The sequence below is a fragment of the Lycium barbarum genome, chromosome 4 (genome assembly GCF_019175385.1).
Source record: "Lycium barbarum isolate Lr01 chromosome 4, ASM1917538v2, whole genome shotgun sequence".
Taxonomy (NCBI): Eukaryota; Viridiplantae; Streptophyta; class Magnoliopsida; order Solanales; family Solanaceae; genus Lycium; species Lycium barbarum.
Window position 1 is genome coordinate 122,869,325 of NC_083340.1, and position 18,116 is coordinate 122,887,440.

The window sequence follows — 18,116 nt, forward strand, 5'->3', positions numbered from 1 at the left end:
TTCTGTTGTTTAAGGTTTTTGCACATCCATTAAAAAATTGTATTTAATAGCACTAATGACTAATGATTATTTTACCTTAGCTTCTAGGAGTAGTAAGGATTAAATTGACAAAAATAATACTCCCTCCATTCCAATTTATGTGATGCAGTTTGACTGGACGCAGAGTTTAAGAAATAAAAGAATATTTTTTAATCTTGCGGTCTAAAACAAATTAAAAATATTTGTTTGGTTATAAATCATCTCGTTTAGTGTAAAAGGTAAAGTTTAAAGTTATTGTTGTCAAATAAAAAAATGGGTCATTCTTTTTTAGACTGACTAATAAGTAAAGTGTGTCGTATAAATTGATACAAAGGAGTAACTAATATCTTTTTAATTTTCTAAAATGATTAACAGTTTGGATTAAAATGACAAATAAAAAGATTTGTGAATAACTACTAATATGTTATAACTCGTATGGAGTTGCATATCACAATCTGAAGTTGAACAAGCTCAATTTGATTACTTGATTTTGTGAATAAATGCTAGGCTGGAGGGTGATTAAATATAAGAAATGATAATTCATAAATTTTTATCCCCACGTATTAACATGATAAATTTTTTTTATCTGAATTATGACATGACTAAGATCTTTTAGATTATTTTATAAAAGATATGATAGCAATATGATTGTTTATCTTTTTAAAAAAAAATTATATGGTAGTGTGCAAGAGATGTGTTAGGTTGGCAAACACACCAAACCATGTCTATATCCTGGCAAAGGAATTGTGTATACGTCAGGGATCCTGTAGGTAAATGTCCTCTTTTATAATTTCAATTGAGAAAATACTCCATAAGTTTTAAAAAAGAAGAGATTACTCATTTTTAATGATTAGGCAGATTTAGAGCCTGTTTGGATTGGCTTAGTTTAGGTGCTTTTAAGTTAAAATAGTTTTTAAGTAATTTTGGAGTGTTTGGGTAAAATTAAAAAGTGTTTTAAGCATTTATTTTTAAACAAAAACAACAAAAATAAGCCAAAACCCATAAGTCATAAGCTAGAATTTCTAACTTATAATTTTTAGTTTATAAGTCAAAAATCATAAGTCCATCCAAACGGGCTCTATTAGTCTTAAAAGACTTATAACCGAGCCCCAAAGTCTTGAAAACTACAAAATAGTTTCCACCCCACAGTCTTAAAAGACTTGCACCCCAGCCTCAAAATCTTAAAAATTACTCCTTCCGGATCAAAAAGAATATTCACTTAACCTTTTTTCATTGGATTAAAAAGAGCGTTTCCTTAACAAATCAAAAGAGAATTAACCTTATTTTTTTTAGATTTACCCCTATTAAGTGCTATGCCATCAAATCCCAATACATATTTAATTAAAGCAGTTTAGTAAAATTACTTATTTTGATTAAGAGTTACTCCATCCGTCCCATAATAAGTGTCACCTAAACAAAAAAAAAAATTCAATAATGAGTGTCACCTTAGAAAACCAAGACATAAATTGACTAATTTTTTCCAACTCTATCCTTAGACAAAAAATGACAAGTTAAAGTAATATTTAAATGATGATTGAAAAAACCACATAGTAACTTTATATTGTTGGATTTCTAATGTCAAAAGCATTACTACTTGTGCATGCTCTAATTAAGAAGAAAAAATAATTTATTTTTATTATATGGGGATATATTAGTAAACTTCACATTACATTATGAATTTCTTAATATGCGTGTTTTTGACTAAAGTGACACTTATTATGAGATGAAGGGAGTAAATTTTTTTAGACAGTGTGTAAATAGTTAAGTGAACACTATCCGGAGAGAGTACAAAATAGTCTCATTTTCATAACCAACAAGCACATTCAGTTGCCCATTTTCTCAAGCTCCGCTTACCCTCAAGCCTATTCAAAACTCCTTTCTGATAAACCAAAAAAAAAAAAAAAACAAGCTAGTATTTCATCATCCCCATCTAAAACCCTTTCACATACACAACAACAAATCCATGGCTTCTTCTTCTTCACTCTCTTTCACTTCTCAACTCATCAAATCTCCCATTTCCTACAAAAACCCGACTTACCAATCATCCAAACAGCCCCTCCCCTCAATTCACTGCGGTATTCGTGAACTAAGAGAAAGAATCACCTCAGTAAAAAACACCCAAAAACTTACAGAAGCAATGAAATTAGTAGCAGCAGCCAAGATTAGAAAAGCCCAAGAATCAGTCATTAACACTAGACCATTTAATGAAAACTTAGTTGATATGTGTTATAACATAACACAACAACTTCAATTAGAAGATGTAGAAATACCCTTAACTGAAAAAAGACCAGTAAAGAAAGTTGCCCTTGTTGTTATTACTGGTGAAAGAGGTCTTTGTGGGGGTTTTAATAATGCAATCATCAAGAAAGCTGAAACCCGAATAGCGGAGTTGATTAATCTTGGTGTTGAGTATACTTTGATCGGTGTTGGTAAAAAGGGTAATTCTTATTTTCGTCGTAGGAAAGGTGAATTTGTTGAAAGGTATGTTGAAGGAGAGAGTTTTCCTACAGTAAAAGAAGCTCAGGTTATAGCTGATGATGTTTTTTCACTGTTTATAAGTGAAGAAGTTGATAAAGTTGAGGTTTTGTATACTAAATTTGTATCGTTGATTAAATCCGATCCGGTGATACATAGTTTGTTACCATTGTCGACGAAAGGAGAGGTTTTCGATGTGAATGGGAAGAGTGTTGATGTAGATGAAGATGAGTTCTTTAAGTTGACTACTAAAGGAGGGAAATTGGTTGTGGAGAGGGATCATTTGAGGGTTAAAAAGGGGGCTTTTTTGCAAAATATGGAGTTTGAGCAAGACCCTGCTCAGATTCTTGATGCAATGATGCCTCTTTATTTGAATAGCCAGATTTTGAGGGCACTTCAAGAGTCATTTGCAAGTGAACTTGCAGCTAGGATGAATGCTATGAGTAGTGCCACGGATAATGCGGTTGAGTTGAAGAGGAATCTTTCGGTTGCTTATAATCGGGAAAGGCAGGCGAAGATCACTGGTGAGATATTGGAGATTGTTGCTGGAGCGGAGGCACTTACGTAGCTGTGTTGTTTTTTAATGTAATTTGGATATCCTTCAGTGTGTTTCATTGACTCCTTTTGCAAACAGAAGCTTGTTGGAGACTTACGAAGATATCATGGAGTTCCATCACAGTGACTACTTTTCAGTTACTGGACCGAAAAGTGGCTAGCACGCGCTATTACTACAATATGAATTTAGTGAATTGTTCTCGCTCACCCTAAGAAACATCTTCAATCAGAGGTGAAATACATTGGCCCAACAAGTTCGAAGTCACATTCTGTAAGGTCTATAAAAAAGAATCACTCTTTACTAGAAGTTTCTTCGTAATGCTCTACTTTACTGGCTGTAGATATAGACGCTGAAATTTCTTTATGCTCAAGATTTGTTTAGGAGATAGTTTCCTAAGAGTTTGTTTTCTGCCAGAGTTTAGCACATGGTATGGTGCATTTGGATATTCAGGATTAAGAAAATTAAGCTTATGTTGTTATTAGTGGAACTATATCTCATTGCTTTGAGCCTAGAATACTACTTTCCATTATGTAACAAACCATGGTTCTAACTGTTGGCTTAATTGTTATATTGAATCTGAGTCTCCTTTTGATTAAATCCTTTCCTTTCTGTCTTAAAGAAGAGCAGATGCTGGAATGGCAACTTTATTGATTCGTCTCTTTGTTATGCATTCTATGTTTTTCTACAAATTGAGGATGCTTGCTAGTAATATACATATTTGTTAGTGATAGGGAAATTTTCACGAAGAAATATCTTTTTGGCATGGAACTATCCTTTATTTGCTCCTCTGCAGCCTGTGCTTGAATCATCAGTTTTTGAGGGTACTGCTAATGTTGTCCATGCTAACTTGGTTTAAGGCATTGAGTTGATTTCTTGTGTCCTTCACAAGCAACAAATTATTTTCTGTTTCCAAGTTGTCTACAATTTAGTTTGGGGTACTTTTTCCGAGTTTAATAAGTGTGTATATGAAGGTAAGAGAGAAGTTTGGAGTCTCCAGGAGTAGCATACTTCACTAGCTGTATACAGATGAAAAAATTGAGAAGAAAGGTTCCTTAGTAAGGGAGTTTGTTTGGTGCCTGTGTTTCAGCTTATGTTGTCACATGGGTACTTAGGAGTAATAAGATTCAGCTTCTGTTGTTATCAGTGGAACTATATATCCTTGCCTTAAGTCTGGAGCACTTTAGGTTGATTACCCTACTTTTGTTGATGTTGAAAACATTGTGTCAAGTTGTTGCCTCATTCATTATATTGAATCCCAGTCTCTTTTTGCTTATATTCTTTCCAGTATCCACATTTGAATGTCCTATTGGATCTAGTCCTGTTTGGCTTAAGCTGAATTTAAGTAGCTTCCCAGCACTTAGTGCTCACTTTTTAAGTGATGAGGCTGAATTATGAATAAGCAGTTGCGAGCTTTGATCAATAACGAGTGATAGAGAGATTATTGGGACTGAACAACTAATTGTGTACTGAGATTTTCATTGAAATACTGTCCTGAAATTTTAGCACATGTTTGAGGTACTTTGTTTCCTGAGGACAGAGATTTGCAAATTCGATTCACTTAATTATAAGTCATTAGTCCTATATATTTCATTCTTTTGTAGCAGTAGCAGTTCTCTCCAAAACTTAATTTCCACCTTTTGCTTGTCCAAAAAATGATCAAACGTCTTTAATGTATGAGTTTTGGTTCATTTGGTCCTTAGTGTATAAGCATAAAAAATGTTTGACCCTACGCCATATAAATAAATCGTTACTTTTTCTGTATCTTCCTCCATACACAATCTATTTAACTGGAAGAAAACTATATCAGAGAACCTACAACCAAAACCCAAAGAATTATGCTCAGCTTCAGAAATCAAGAAAACCTAAAAAAAATATATTATTAAAAAAAATTAACTGGAAGAAAGAGAAAAGAATGTTTTATAAGATTTTGACACAAACATGAGAGAGTAGCTAACCTGAATATACCAATATGAGATTGATCTGTCAAGAACGAAAAGAAAAAGTGTAGAACTCTTGTGAGATAGAACTAAACATGCGTTGGCTATAGGTTCTGAATCCACGTAGAATAGAAAATAATAGTATGCGACATCAGCTTATGTTAGATGACTAAATTCCCTCAAGTTAAATGTTAAAGCCAAAAACTAACATGTCGATCTTGAATAGTTAACTCATGCTTCTATTAGGGGTGTCCGTGCGGTTCGGGTGGTTATTTTTTAAGATTTATGTCGTACCAATTTTTTGGTTATTTCATTTTGTAGAATTAAAATTAGACTTTTCGAAACCATCAAATCATGTCGGTTTCTTTTCGGTATCGGTACGATTCGATTAATTGTCCTTTAAAAAAAAACATCTTATTATAGTCATTAATAAGTTAAACACAGTATCATACATACTTCTATAGACTTTGACAAAGACTCTCTAGATATTTTTACTGATTAAAAGGTGATAAATCAAGAAAACATGAAAGACGACAATAATAGAATTTGATCCCACTATTTTATGGTAGTGTAAAATAATGTTAAGCAAAAATAAAAAATATATTTTAAATCGCACGAGGGGGGAAAATCAATCAAGATGAGATTCAAGAACTCATAGACTACTAAGGTTGAGTATCAATAAGAGAATTTAAAATCATACAAGGGCAAACATATCTAATACTTTGTAGCTTTCTATCCAAGATCGTTGGAATATCGTTTGCTTACTAATTACTACTCGAGATGCTAGAACTAATTTAATTTCAATAGGAGTAATATAATACTCTCTACTTCCCAAAAGATTGTTTCACTTTTCTTATTAGAGCCCGTTTGGATTGGCTTATAAGTTGGTCAAACCAGCTTATAAGCCATTTTTAACTTATTTGACTGTTTGATAAAAATAGAAGCAGCTTAAATTAAGTTAAAAAGTGCTTAAAATAAGCCAAAACCAAGAAGTTGCTCAACCCCAACTTTTTTTTTTTTGGCGTAAAAGTCATTTTGGTTTGACTAACAACTTTACCTTTTTATCCCTTATATTTTCTGTTAATTTCAATACTACCCTTACTTCTAAAAATCCTTTAAGCCCTTTTATCCAAACACGTAACTGCTTATTTATAAAATGACTTTCAGCACTTAAAAGTACTTTAAGCACTTATGCTTAAAAGCCACTTTTTCAGCTAATCCAAACGGGTTCTTAGTTTGTCCCAAAAAGATTGCCACATTTTTATATTTAGAAATAATTTAACTTTATGAGATGATTTACAACCACACATATATCTAAGGCTTGTTTTAGACCACACATTTCAAAAGTCTTTCTTTATTTCTTAAACTTTGTACCAAGTCAAACTAAGACAATCTTTTTGGAACGGAGGGAGTAGGTTTCAGAGTTGAAACTTTAGATGTTAAATATCTTACCGGCTTGTAGTCATTTTCATCATCCCTAACCAAGGTGAAAATTTTGATATTTTATGATATTTAAATTTAATATATAAATATATTTTACACATCTGAACTTATTCGGTTCAACCCAGTATTTTTTCGGTTTATTTTTATAAAATTAAAAATCTACCTAATTATTCGGTATAGTTATAAATTTGTATAAGAACCGTCGGTTTTATTAAAAATAACTTAAAAATCGATTCGGTACGGTACGGTTCGATCGGTTAAATCAATTTTTTTAAAACTATTGACACCCTAACTTTTATATTAGTTAAAAATAAAAATATAAGATGAGATTAGAAGATTACATATTTCAAGACTTTGACCTGCGCAAAAGTCAATTGTACAAATCTTTAATTGTGTTTAAATGCTTTATTCCCATTTTATTAAGGGAAAACACACACATATATAACTGCTTGCCATTTGGACGAGCATAATTCAAACGAAGACTTTCTAAGTATAAGAAAAAAAGCGATTCTGATTTGTTGCAGAAACCCCAACCCGGCGGCTTCTATATAACCCTCCTCGGACCCGTCGACGCATGACCAAGTATAGACTTGGGCTGCACACTCGGTTGTGCTTCTATCGTCCTTTTACTACTCTCCCTTTACCTGCACCCACATCATCACATGTTCCAATTAATCACTAACACCTTGTGTTTTTCTCTTGCAAACAAGTTAATATTTCATGGTTTCTTCCATTCAGCTCAGAATTTTCCCTTTCTCATGGACTTCAACTAGCCTCATTCGCCAACTTGTGACATCTGGAGAACCCCGCAAGGCCCAGGCTATCTATTGCATGTTTAACGAAGCCGAACCATTCTGTTTTGATTTCCATGGTCATTTGGGTAAACTGGAGGACGCTCTCTACGTGTTTGATGTATTATTGTGTGATAGAGGGGCACTGGCCACGCTTCATTTGTTACAAACACTCCTTCTTTCGTTATGTAACAGGGGTAGAGTCGAGGAAGCATGGATATGGAGTCTTATGGTTTAGTTCTGGATAAAGTCATATACACCACTCTCATCAACGGGTATTCCAAGACCCAGGACATGAAATCAGCTATGATGTTATTTCTCAGAATGCTCAAGTTGGGGATAAGTACACTTACGTCACGCTCATAAATGGTTTGGGTATGTTCCACAAGGGTTGGGTGATGCATCAGCAGATGGTTGAATTTGGATTAGAACCTGATCCCGTGAGTTATTGCCAAACCATCATTAGTAAGTATTGCAAGGACCATGAAGGTGATCGTGCATTGGTGCTAGCGGAAGTAGATAAGATGTTGGACGATGGGTTGGTTCCTGACCATGTTATGTTTTTTTCGTTCATCAACAATAATCCAAGAGTGTTGTGGTATTGACCTCTCTTCCATCTCTGGACTTACCCTTGGTAAAGTTACTACAAATATCACGCTTGATATTAATCATTTGAGTAATATCATGCTTCATATTAAAATTCTCTTGGGAGAATTTGTGGCAAGAAACTCACCTTTGACTAATGTTGCTTTCAATATATACATAACCGCTTTGTGTTCAGGAGGAAACCTTGTTGCTGCTCGTCTCTGCAGGCATGAGATGTCAAGAGTTTCTCTTCAGCCTTCATTGTCAGCTTATAATTCCATGATCAAGTCCCTTTACCAAAAGGGACTAGTTGAGGAGGTCAAGTCCCTTCTTGAAGATATGCAGGATGAAGGTCGAGTTCCAAATCAAGCAACATTCTTGATTATGATAACTGAATTATGTAAACGGGGTGACATACAATCAGCATTTGAAGTTCTTGACCAAATGGAAGAGAGCGAATTGAAGCCTAGTGTTGCTATATATGACTCCATCATTGGGTATTTGGGCAGAAAAAAGAGAATAAATAAGGCCGTTAAAATTTACTGGGAAATGGTAGAGGCTGGAATTTGTCCCGACAAAATTATGATCGCGACAATGATTAATGCTGTATCAAGAAATGGGCGAGCTAATCAGGCCCTTAAGCTCTTCCACAATATGTTGGAAGATGGAGTTCAACCAAGCCACCATGCTTATACCGCTCTTATAAGTGGGTTAGTTAAGAAAAACATGATAGAGAAGGCATGTGTATACCTCGTTCAAATGATGAAAGAGGGTTTCAAGCCAAATACCGTTTTTTGTACTTCTCTTATGAAGCAATTCTTAGAGAAGAGAGATGTCAAATTTGCATGGATGTTGTTTGATTTTATGAAAAGAAGTGACATTGAGCTAGACCTGGTAACTTATATTACGTTGACCAGTGGCGTTTCTAGAAATATTATTAGCTCACTTTATCGGGAATGGCTTGTTCCACAGAGGCAGGAAGAATCTAAGGACAGGTTGTTCGGTCTACTTCACAATACTATGTTGCCTAAGAAAAAATGTTTGGAAATCTCAGTTTTCTCTCACGAACAAATAAAATCTCTTGCACTTAGTCTGATAGACGAACTGAAGAACAGTCCCCTAATTCCAAATTTGTACTTGTATAATGGCATAATATCTGGGTTTTGCTGGACAAAGAGGATGAAAGATGCTTACAAGCACCTTAAGATGATGCAAAATGAAGGCCTCCAACCAAATCAAGTTACTTACTATTCTAATTGATGGGCATTTGCGAAATGGGGAAGTTGATTGTGCTGTTGATCTTTTCAACATTATGAATGAGCGCGATTGTCCTCCAGATAACATTGTGTACGACACTTTAATAAGAGGTTTATGCGAGCATGGAAGGCCCATTGAGTGTATATCACTCTTTTACACAATGGTCAAAAAAGGATTGGCCCCATCTAAGGCATCATATGCAAATCTTCTCAGTTCTCTTTGTGCTAATAATTGGAGTAGTCATGCACTGAAGATATGTCGAGATATGCTTGCAAATGAATATGTCCCTTGTGTCCATAATCTTAAATTGTTGATTTGTAAACTAAAGGAAGAAAATAAGTTGCATGAAGCTCATATTGTGCATAGATTACTGTTGTACAAAGAGCAAAGGAAGTCGTAATATTCTCGAAATAATTTCAATGCCTTTGTTGCTTTGTGTGAACACGTGTACTTCAATTGTGTGTGTTGCTTTCTGTAAACAGTGTACATCTCTCTCTTCGACATTCTGGGGTCCCACTCAGCGTATTCCATCACTTTCTTCTTCTACAATTCTTTCCATTCTTCTCTCACTTACGCACTTCTCTGTCACTAGCTAATTCTCTACCAAAATTGTTAAGAAACTTTGATGCAGCAAAAGTCTTTGACGATAAACCTGAAACAACTTTATATTCTGTTGGGTTTTTAATTGCTCTGTAGCACAAACATCTATCATTCAGCAAAACTGAAGGTACATTTTACTCCTACTAGACAGAATTATTGAACAATATATTATGCATGATATATCCTCTTGTTAGTTCACTATAAATTGAAAGCCAATTAATGGCTCGGCAAAATCTATTTGCTTTTTTGCTAGCAGGTAACTATATGGGAGTTCACATGATAAAGTGACCCGTTTAGAAGTAAGTTAGCCATACACCACTTCAGTGAGATGAACAACAAACCAGTTAATGTGCTGAAAGGGTCAGGACATGAGCTTCACTTTATTCTTGCGTTAATTTCTATTTATAATTTTCCTTGGTGTTTCTTTGTCTGTGTAATATCACTTCATTTGCTCTCATAATTTCTTATTCAGTTAAATGAACATGCACTGTTTCTAGGAATTTGGCTTCAATAAGGGAAAACTTGAACCTTTTTTTTTTTAACAGGAAAAACCTGGACTCTTGATTTAACTTCGGTTTATTTGCCTTTTCTACAAATGCTTGGTTGATGTATCTAACTGAGGTAGGATTATCATTCAATTTTCCCTTTGTTGTTACAAAGTCTTAGGCTGATTCATTTCCTTTTTACTCTCTTTTCATTTGAGTATGTGGGAAGATTTCATTGTAGTTTTGGGATTATGAAGCTTTATTTTAAAGTTTTTCTTTTATTTAGACTATTTGATATATTATTCAGACTAATCAACCTGAGATGGTCATATCTATGGTTGCAGGCTATTTCAGGAGAACTTCATTATAGACTTTAACACTGCTGTAGATATAGCGAGGACAAGTTTAACGTTTTCGAGTAGGTCAAAAATTTGGACTACACTAAATAATTTGGTATTGACAACGGTTGAAGAAAGCAAATAAGCAATAGCAGTTGCTCTGCCCTGCCCTTCTTACCTATCCAGGTTTAGATATCCCAACCTTTGCTCCAACTTTTTTGTTGTACTGAATCAGTATTAATACCAGGTGGACACTATTCCTTCTTTATTAGATTACTTTTGTTGGATGAATTGACGCGACAAATACAAGGTGAGGTGCCTTGGTGTATGTTGTTCGTGGATGACATAGTCCTGATTGACGAGACTCGCAATGGAGTTAACGATAAGCTGGAGGGCTGGAGACAGACGTTGGAGTCTAAAGGATTTAAATTGAGTAGGACCAAGACAGAATACTTGGAGTGCAGGTTCAGTGGCCTACCGCGTGAGGCTAACGAGGAAGTAAGGCTTGGTACCCAGGCCATTCAAAAGAAAGGAAGTTTCAAATATCTTGGGTCTATTATACAGGGAGATGGGGATATCGATGACGATGTTTCACATCGTATTGGTGCAGGGTGCATGAAATGGAGGCTCGCCTCCGGAGTGCTGTGTGATAAGAAAGTGCCACCAAAACTTAAAGGCAAGTTCTACAAAGTGGTGGTTAGACCGACTTTATTGTACGGGGCGGAGTGTTGGCCAGTCAAGAAATTTCACGTTCAGAAGATGAAAGTCGCGGAAATGCGAATGCTGCGGTGGATGTGTGGGCATACTAGGAGGGATAGGATTAGAAATGAAGATATCCGAGACAAGGTGGGAGTCGCATCGGTGGAGGACAAGATGCGGGAAGCGAGGCTGAGATGGTTTGGGCATGTGAAGAGGAGAGATACAGATGCTCCTGTGCGGAGGTGTGAGAGGCTGGCTATGGACGGTTTCAGGAGAGGCAAAGGGAGGCCGAAGAAGTATTGGGGAGAGGTGATTAGACAGGATATGGCACAGTTTCAGCTCACCGAGGACATGACCTTAGATAGGAGGTTGTGGAAGACTCAGATTAGGATAGAAGGCTAGGTGGCTTATCCTTCCACCATAGTAGTTGTAGTTATGCTCATTTGTTTATTGCCATTTGATTTCTGCATTTGATTGTTGCTTTTATTTGTGGGGCCGTTGTACTTTGGTTATCTTATTTATTTATAGTAGTTACGGCTCCTTTCTTTCCGGACTGTTCTACCATGACTTTCTCGCTTTTGTTATTCCTTGTTTTCATATTGTTTTCGATATGCTTGGCCCTATCTGACCTTTTGTCTTGTTTTCTTCTCCTGAGCCGAGGGTCTTTCGGAAACAACCGCCCTACCTTTCAAGGTGGGGGTTAGGTCTGCGTACACTCTACCCTCCCCAGACCCCACATGGTGGGATTATACTGGGCTTGTTGTTGTTGTTGTTGTTTTGTTCATAAAAAGAAAAGATTACCCAAACTTCTCTATGGAAAATGAGTCGAACTTTCTATTAGTGTCTGATGATATTTGATGTGGATAAGTAGTACATGTATAAATGTGAGGTAAATGTTCTTCTATGACTTCTCTTTTCCTTTTACTGGCGGGACTTTAGGTGCTGGAAGTCGGTGATTTTTCATATAAGTGAAATGAAGCATTATGCTAATCCTTTCATAATTTGGTTGTTGAATGATGCATTAAAAGATGAAAAAAACCGTTGGTTCATTCTAGCAGATTCTAAAAGAAATGCAATGAGCAGATTGCAGTGTCAGTCGCATCCCCTGCACACTAGACCTTTATATTTCCCTCATCTCTCTAAATGTTTATTGATGAAATTCTTATACCATGTCAGAATAACACGCAGATAGACTTATATTAAGTAGGTGCTGATCATGAAAGGAGATATAAAAGAGGTCTGATGGACTGAGATTTTTACAGTGGACACATATTTCTTCTCTTTTGTTAACTTTCTTAAAGGATTCTACACATACATCTATTCGATTCAACCAAAAAAATATTGGGATTATGATCCCTTACTGTTCGATGGGCATAAGCTGTTGATTTGCTGATTTGTTTAGTTTACACATGAATACTTTTAAGGCTGTACAGATGAATTTAATATTCTATGTCTGTTGATATGTCGTATAACAAGCAGAATGATTACAAGGTGATACGAAAAGTAAGAGAGAAGAATACAACGGCCTATTTTAGGGAATACACTTTAGTACTGATGAAAAATGCATCTCAAAATCTTTAGGCCAGTGAGAAGAGAAAGGTTGGTCTTTTCCTTCTTTGCTTTGTAATATTTTCATGATCAATTCTTGTGTTATCATCTTCTACTGTGAAATCAGCTTCTCAGAGTTGACAATTTACTCACTGTGGGTTGTGGAATTTTATAGTCATTGTACAGCTCTTTACGAGGCTTGAAGATTGAAAACCATACATTTCTATCAAAAAAATGAAATGAACTTTTGTTTCATTTGTCTGTAGAGGTCAGAATCTGCTAGATATATTAGAAATGAAGAATGTTGCTAGGTTTGAAAGTCAGCATGGTCAACAATTTAAGACTGAAACCGTGAAAAAGATGAAATGGACATGATGACCATAGAATATTAAGGGGTTCTTTTCAGCCATATTGATATTATCTTTTAGTGGCATCTTAAAAGTGTAGCCAGTGGTGTGTTGCTAATCATGGTAAAAATGGTCTAATATAGCAGTTTTGATAGTTATATTCAAGCGTCCCCTGTTTGATTCTAGGTATACTTTTGTTCTTAGTTTTCTTCTTTCATGTTACCATATGTTTTAGAGTTGAGCGGTTGAGCAAAAGTCAGTGCCTATCGTCCTAAAGAGAACTCTTATCGTAATCTTGGATAAGATTCAAGACTTCTATAGCATGTTGATCATCTAAGACAAGTTTATTGATGATCAATCCATAAGATCTGAGAAATCATTGGATTATTGTCAGGCGAATCAATCCAAGATTCTGTTGTGAATGCAGAATTTAAATATAGTAATAGTAAATCATGAATTTAGTAAAAGATCTGGTTTCTGGGAAATCATGGTATTTCATCATCAGATTGATGTGTTATTTTAGTAGTTTAATGTACTTATACTATTTAGAACATGGTTTTAACTTTTTAAATCCCATAAAGCAGACTATACGAGGACGTACAGTGAGCGATCTCAAGCCTCCTGAGCATGTCTGCACTCTGCAATGTATGTTGCTGGAGAATTATGCAGAGCTAATTCTGATTTTATTGGTAATACCGCTTTAACGAAATTTTTTTAATTTCAGAATTTGGAGTATAATTTAGTTTCATCAGTCTTTGTTTCTTGCTGCTTCATCTTTCTGCTCTTACAATGGCTTCTTCTTATGCATGTCCCCCATTTTTTGCAATGGATTAATATTTGCTGATATGTAAGTTCTCCTTCTTCTAATCCTTTGTAGTGAATTTTCCAGCAAAAGCATGATAGGGATTGGTTCAAGTATTAGATTAGAGTCAAGTGTTGTTCTTGATATTCCATATGGTTAGAGGATGCTATGCATGCAGCAGATAGGCATCCCTCCAGTCATCACATGGAGCTTTCTAGAGGAATTAAAAGTTGAATTTTTACTGCATGCACCAGCAGGAAGAGGATCATGAGATAAAAACAATAGGTACGAGCATATGTTTGCCATTTCTGATTGTCTTTGTATATATGATTTAACCATCCGCTTTTGAATTTACTTGTTCATTGCATATTGATACCTCCTCTAGGTTAGTTTGACCTTTTTAGCTCTGATTTTCATTGTCAGATTAAAATTCCAGGCCAGTTCCAAAAGGGAAATCATCAATTATGCAAGTCCAAATTAAGTGAAGTAAAACAAAGATCAGTGTATCTATTTATTACATAAATTTACATGTATGATTTCAATGAGTAAAATATATTCATTCCCATTTATGTGGTTGTACATGCTTTGGATCCTTCATTACTCTATTGTGTACTACTTTGTGTTACACTAATAATAATAACATACGGCCTGCTTAACCTATTAGTTAATCAGTTGAATTTTCGTCGAAGTTAAGAGGCATATTTGCTTAAATCATAATATAATGCCTTATCCGGGGTTTTTTTTTCTTATTTTCTACTCTTGCATTAGCTTCTTTCATTCTGTAACAGTAGGTTCGGACACTTTTATTGAATATTACCGTGAAGGCTTGCGGAATGATAGTATTTCAAAAGGGCCACATCTTCCTAGAATGTTCTATCTTACAAGTACATTCTTATAATTTGTGTTGCTTCATATTTACTTTGACTAGCGAGAAAAGAGAGCAGGAAAAAAAGAGGAGCAACATGCTACTAATGTAGAAAATATGAGGAGCAACATGCTACTAACCTCACTTATCATTTAACAAAACATGTTAGCTAGCTTTAATCAATTACAATGTATAATACTAACATTCATTTAACTAATGTAGAAAATAATTTATATTATCCAAACCAAACACCCCTTATATAATCTTTGCCCTTTAAATAGTATAGTTCATGTTGATTATAGATTGCAGCTACAATAATAGTGATAGTAATATGAAATAATAAACTACTTTCGCAGATGATAATAATTAATAGTGGTTGAGAAATTTAGCTTATGTGGGGAAATCTACATATCTTAAGCTCGAGTCCCTTTATTATGTATTCAAATTAGAATGCCAAGTCATTGAAATTTCCAGAAACTCTGGCTTTTCGATGCAAAAAATTTCTAAAGTAATTGGCTGTGATCGAAGGACTGGATTGACTTGCCTCATGGTCATAGGTCAATCACCCAACTATCTGGAAACTTCCATTTTTACAGTTTAAGAATAATCTTCCAAGTTTTAGTTGAATATACTCTTGATTTATCTTTAAAAAATCCTTAAATTCATTATTAAATCATAGATACTTACAGGTGAAAGACCTCTGAAGTCATTGTTTATGAAAGCGAGAAGACGTGCCATGACTCCGACTTCTAACAAATTCTGCAAGAAATCGATCTAATCAAAGGGAATGCTAAAAGTCTATGGGCTATGGCACTGAACAGTGAAAACTTTGAGGTTAGCAGGATTCCTCCTTATAGATTATTGATTTTTCGTTCTAAATGATTGCGTGTAAGAATAAATTTGCGCATTATTTGTATAAAGGGCAGCCCGGTGCACTAAGCTCCCGCTATGCGCGGGGTCCAGGAAAGGGCCGGACCACAAGGGTCTATTGTACGCAGCCTTACCTTGCATTTCCGCAAGAGACTGTTTTCACGGCTCGAACCTGTGACCTTGGTCACATGGCAGCAACTTTCATCGCATTATTTGTATGTATTAGTTAATCCGTTGGTTCTTGACCTTATAACATTTGCATTTCTCTCTCTGCCTCCTTCCTATTTGAACAGGGTATTTAAGATGAAAGTTGGCAATATTTTTAGTATTTGTTGAGGAAAAAATAGAACAATGTTTTTTCTTCGTGTTTCCCAGAATAAAACAGAGGGAAAGTGTATTCAGAAGTATGGCTTATCAAGAAGGAAAGTAGGACTTTTCTATCTTGGGACAGGATTGCAGCAATCAGATGTTCAGAAAGTAATCACTTGAATTAAAATGAAAAAGAAATAAAAGTGCCTTTGTTCTATATGGTTCTTGTTTAGCAGTACAAGTGCCGTTTCTTTTAGCATAGACATGTTTAGTCAACTTGATATTAAAAGTTTTAAGCTTTTTGGAATACAGGGGTGCTACCGCTCCTTTACTAACTTGCAGCCTATATATGTCCTCTCTATTTAATGAAGAGAGAAAATCGCTCCATTTATATAAAGTAAACCATTGGGATTATCTAAATCCTATCAAATGTACGTGCATTTCTTAGCATAATTTAACATCCTACTAATGTAAGATTTCCTCTGATATTCTGCTTTGTTCATGTTGTTTAGTTTTTCTTCGGGTTTTATGTGTATATAACTATGGTTACACACTCCAAAATACACATGCTCTTCCCTTATAAATTTATAGACTTAGCTCTTTGCTTTTTGTGACTTTAAGCATGATTATTGATCTTTGTTGCTTTTTGACAGGATCTGATTACCGAGTTGATGATTGATGACATAAAAGTAACTAAGCAACTTAAGGTAAGCACTTAGTTTGCAACTTATGCGTCTTTCCAAGCTTAGCAAAAGTTAGCAGTGGGCCCTAAGTGTGTTTGCGGATAACCATTTTTAATTGTAACTTTTTAGGATAGTGTTGGAGAGCTTTATTTGGAGGTAAAAAACCAGAAGGTAAATGGAAATGTACACTTAAATAAACAAATGGTTGTTACGCCGAAAATAGTAGTTGTTGATATAAGTGACTGGCTTACAGACAATTCTCTCGCACAGACTACTACTCTGTTACAGCGAGATCATACAGTCAAACCAGTCAAGAACTCGGCCTAAACTTATTCCGGAGTGTTTGTATTTAGGCGAATAAGTAATGGTGAAGCAACTTCCTAACCAAATGATTTCCCTCCAACATTGCTACCAATAGTCTACCCAGCATTGAACAACATTTATTATTTTGTTTGTCGCCCAGAATCACTTGAAAATGTTGAGGGAAATTAGTGTTGTGTGGAACGTAACAGCAATTCCCAAAGGACAGCCAGTGAAAGATGCTGGTGCTGCTGCTATGATTCTAATAACTGACCAAATTGAAGGTTACACTATACCTGCACGCGATTATTTTCTTCTAGCAACACGCATTAGCTATGCAGATGCACAGAATCTCATAGCCTATATAAACTAGACATCCTCCCCTATGGCCAGTATTTTATTCAAGGTGTACTGTAAGGGGAGAAAACATCCTCCTATGGTCAGTTGCTTTCTTTTCGTCCAGTGACGCAAGCTAAGCAACTCCGGATATATTAAAACCAGATATTATTGGGCCCCAGATTCAATCTACTTGCAGCTTGCAATCCCCTGCTTCATAAATTTAGTGTAAAGGTGGTGGTGGAAGTCTCATTTTCCTCTTAATTCGAATATAGGCAGTCGAGACTTATTTGCCTCTGATTACCTTGGATCTCTATATTTTTTTTGGGTAAATTCCATCACTCAAAGAAAATTCTATCTTCTGCCGAATGCAATAATAGCATATGACATTGAAAGTTGGTTTAGCATGGTTTACATCTAGATTGTTCATGTCTCCAGTTTTACAATGTTTGACGTTGTAAATGATTTTCTGCAGATTTGCCCCATTAAAATCATTGAAGTATACATGTAGCACATGTCCGTTTAGTGGGATCCCTTGGAATAATAAAATGCTTCACAAGGTAGGGTGAATGATGATCTCTCAGAGCTTGGAGGAAAAAATAATCTTCTCCCATGGTTCGAAATGGTCCTTCAAAGTTAAAATTGTTGCACACAATTCATCACTAGGTGGACTTCACAATATTTGAATTTCTTTGTAGGACTTTGATCCTCAATGCAAGAAAACACTATGCAGTGTTATTATGTTGTAAATAGTGAATTGAGTAGGCAACAATCCTTCCTTTTTAGTGGTTCGATATTGAATTCCTTTTTTCCCAATCTCGTGAAGTGCTAATATACAAAGAATGGTGTGGGAAAGGCAGGGGCACCAACCA

General features: G+C 35.3%; 1 protein-coding gene, 1 long non-coding RNA gene and 1 pseudogene across 2 annotated transcripts; all 3 read left to right on the forward strand.

The window, feature by feature from the left end:
- The first annotated feature begins 1,821 nt into the window (after positions 1-1,821).
- On the forward strand, positions 1,822-3,652 carry LOC132636338 (ATP synthase gamma chain, chloroplastic-like). The gene has a single exon (XM_060353161.1). The coding sequence runs from the start codon at positions 1,982-1,984 to the stop codon at positions 3,059-3,061; it is 1,080 nt and encodes a 359-aa protein (XP_060209144.1). The 5' UTR covers positions 1,822-1,981; the 3' UTR covers positions 3,062-3,652.
- A 3,260-nt stretch (positions 3,653-6,912) lies between these two features.
- On the forward strand, positions 6,913-10,023 carry LOC132636339 (pentatricopeptide repeat-containing protein At5g62370-like; annotated as a pseudogene).
- Positions 10,024-14,184: 4,161 nt separating this feature from the next.
- On the forward strand, positions 14,185-18,054 carry LOC132636340 (uncharacterized). Its single transcript, XR_009581207.1, has 3 exons — positions 14,185-15,580; positions 16,579-16,632; positions 17,720-18,054. It is a non-coding gene; the product is annotated as an uncharacterized LOC132636340 (long non-coding RNA).
- The last annotated feature ends 62 nt before the right edge of the window (positions 18,055-18,116 follow it).

What these genes read in the sequence shown, in the direction of transcription:
- LOC132636338 (XM_060353161.1), top strand. Translation starts at nt 1,982, where the DNA reads ATGGCTTCTTCTTCTTCACTCTCTTTCACTTCTCAACTCATCAAATCT.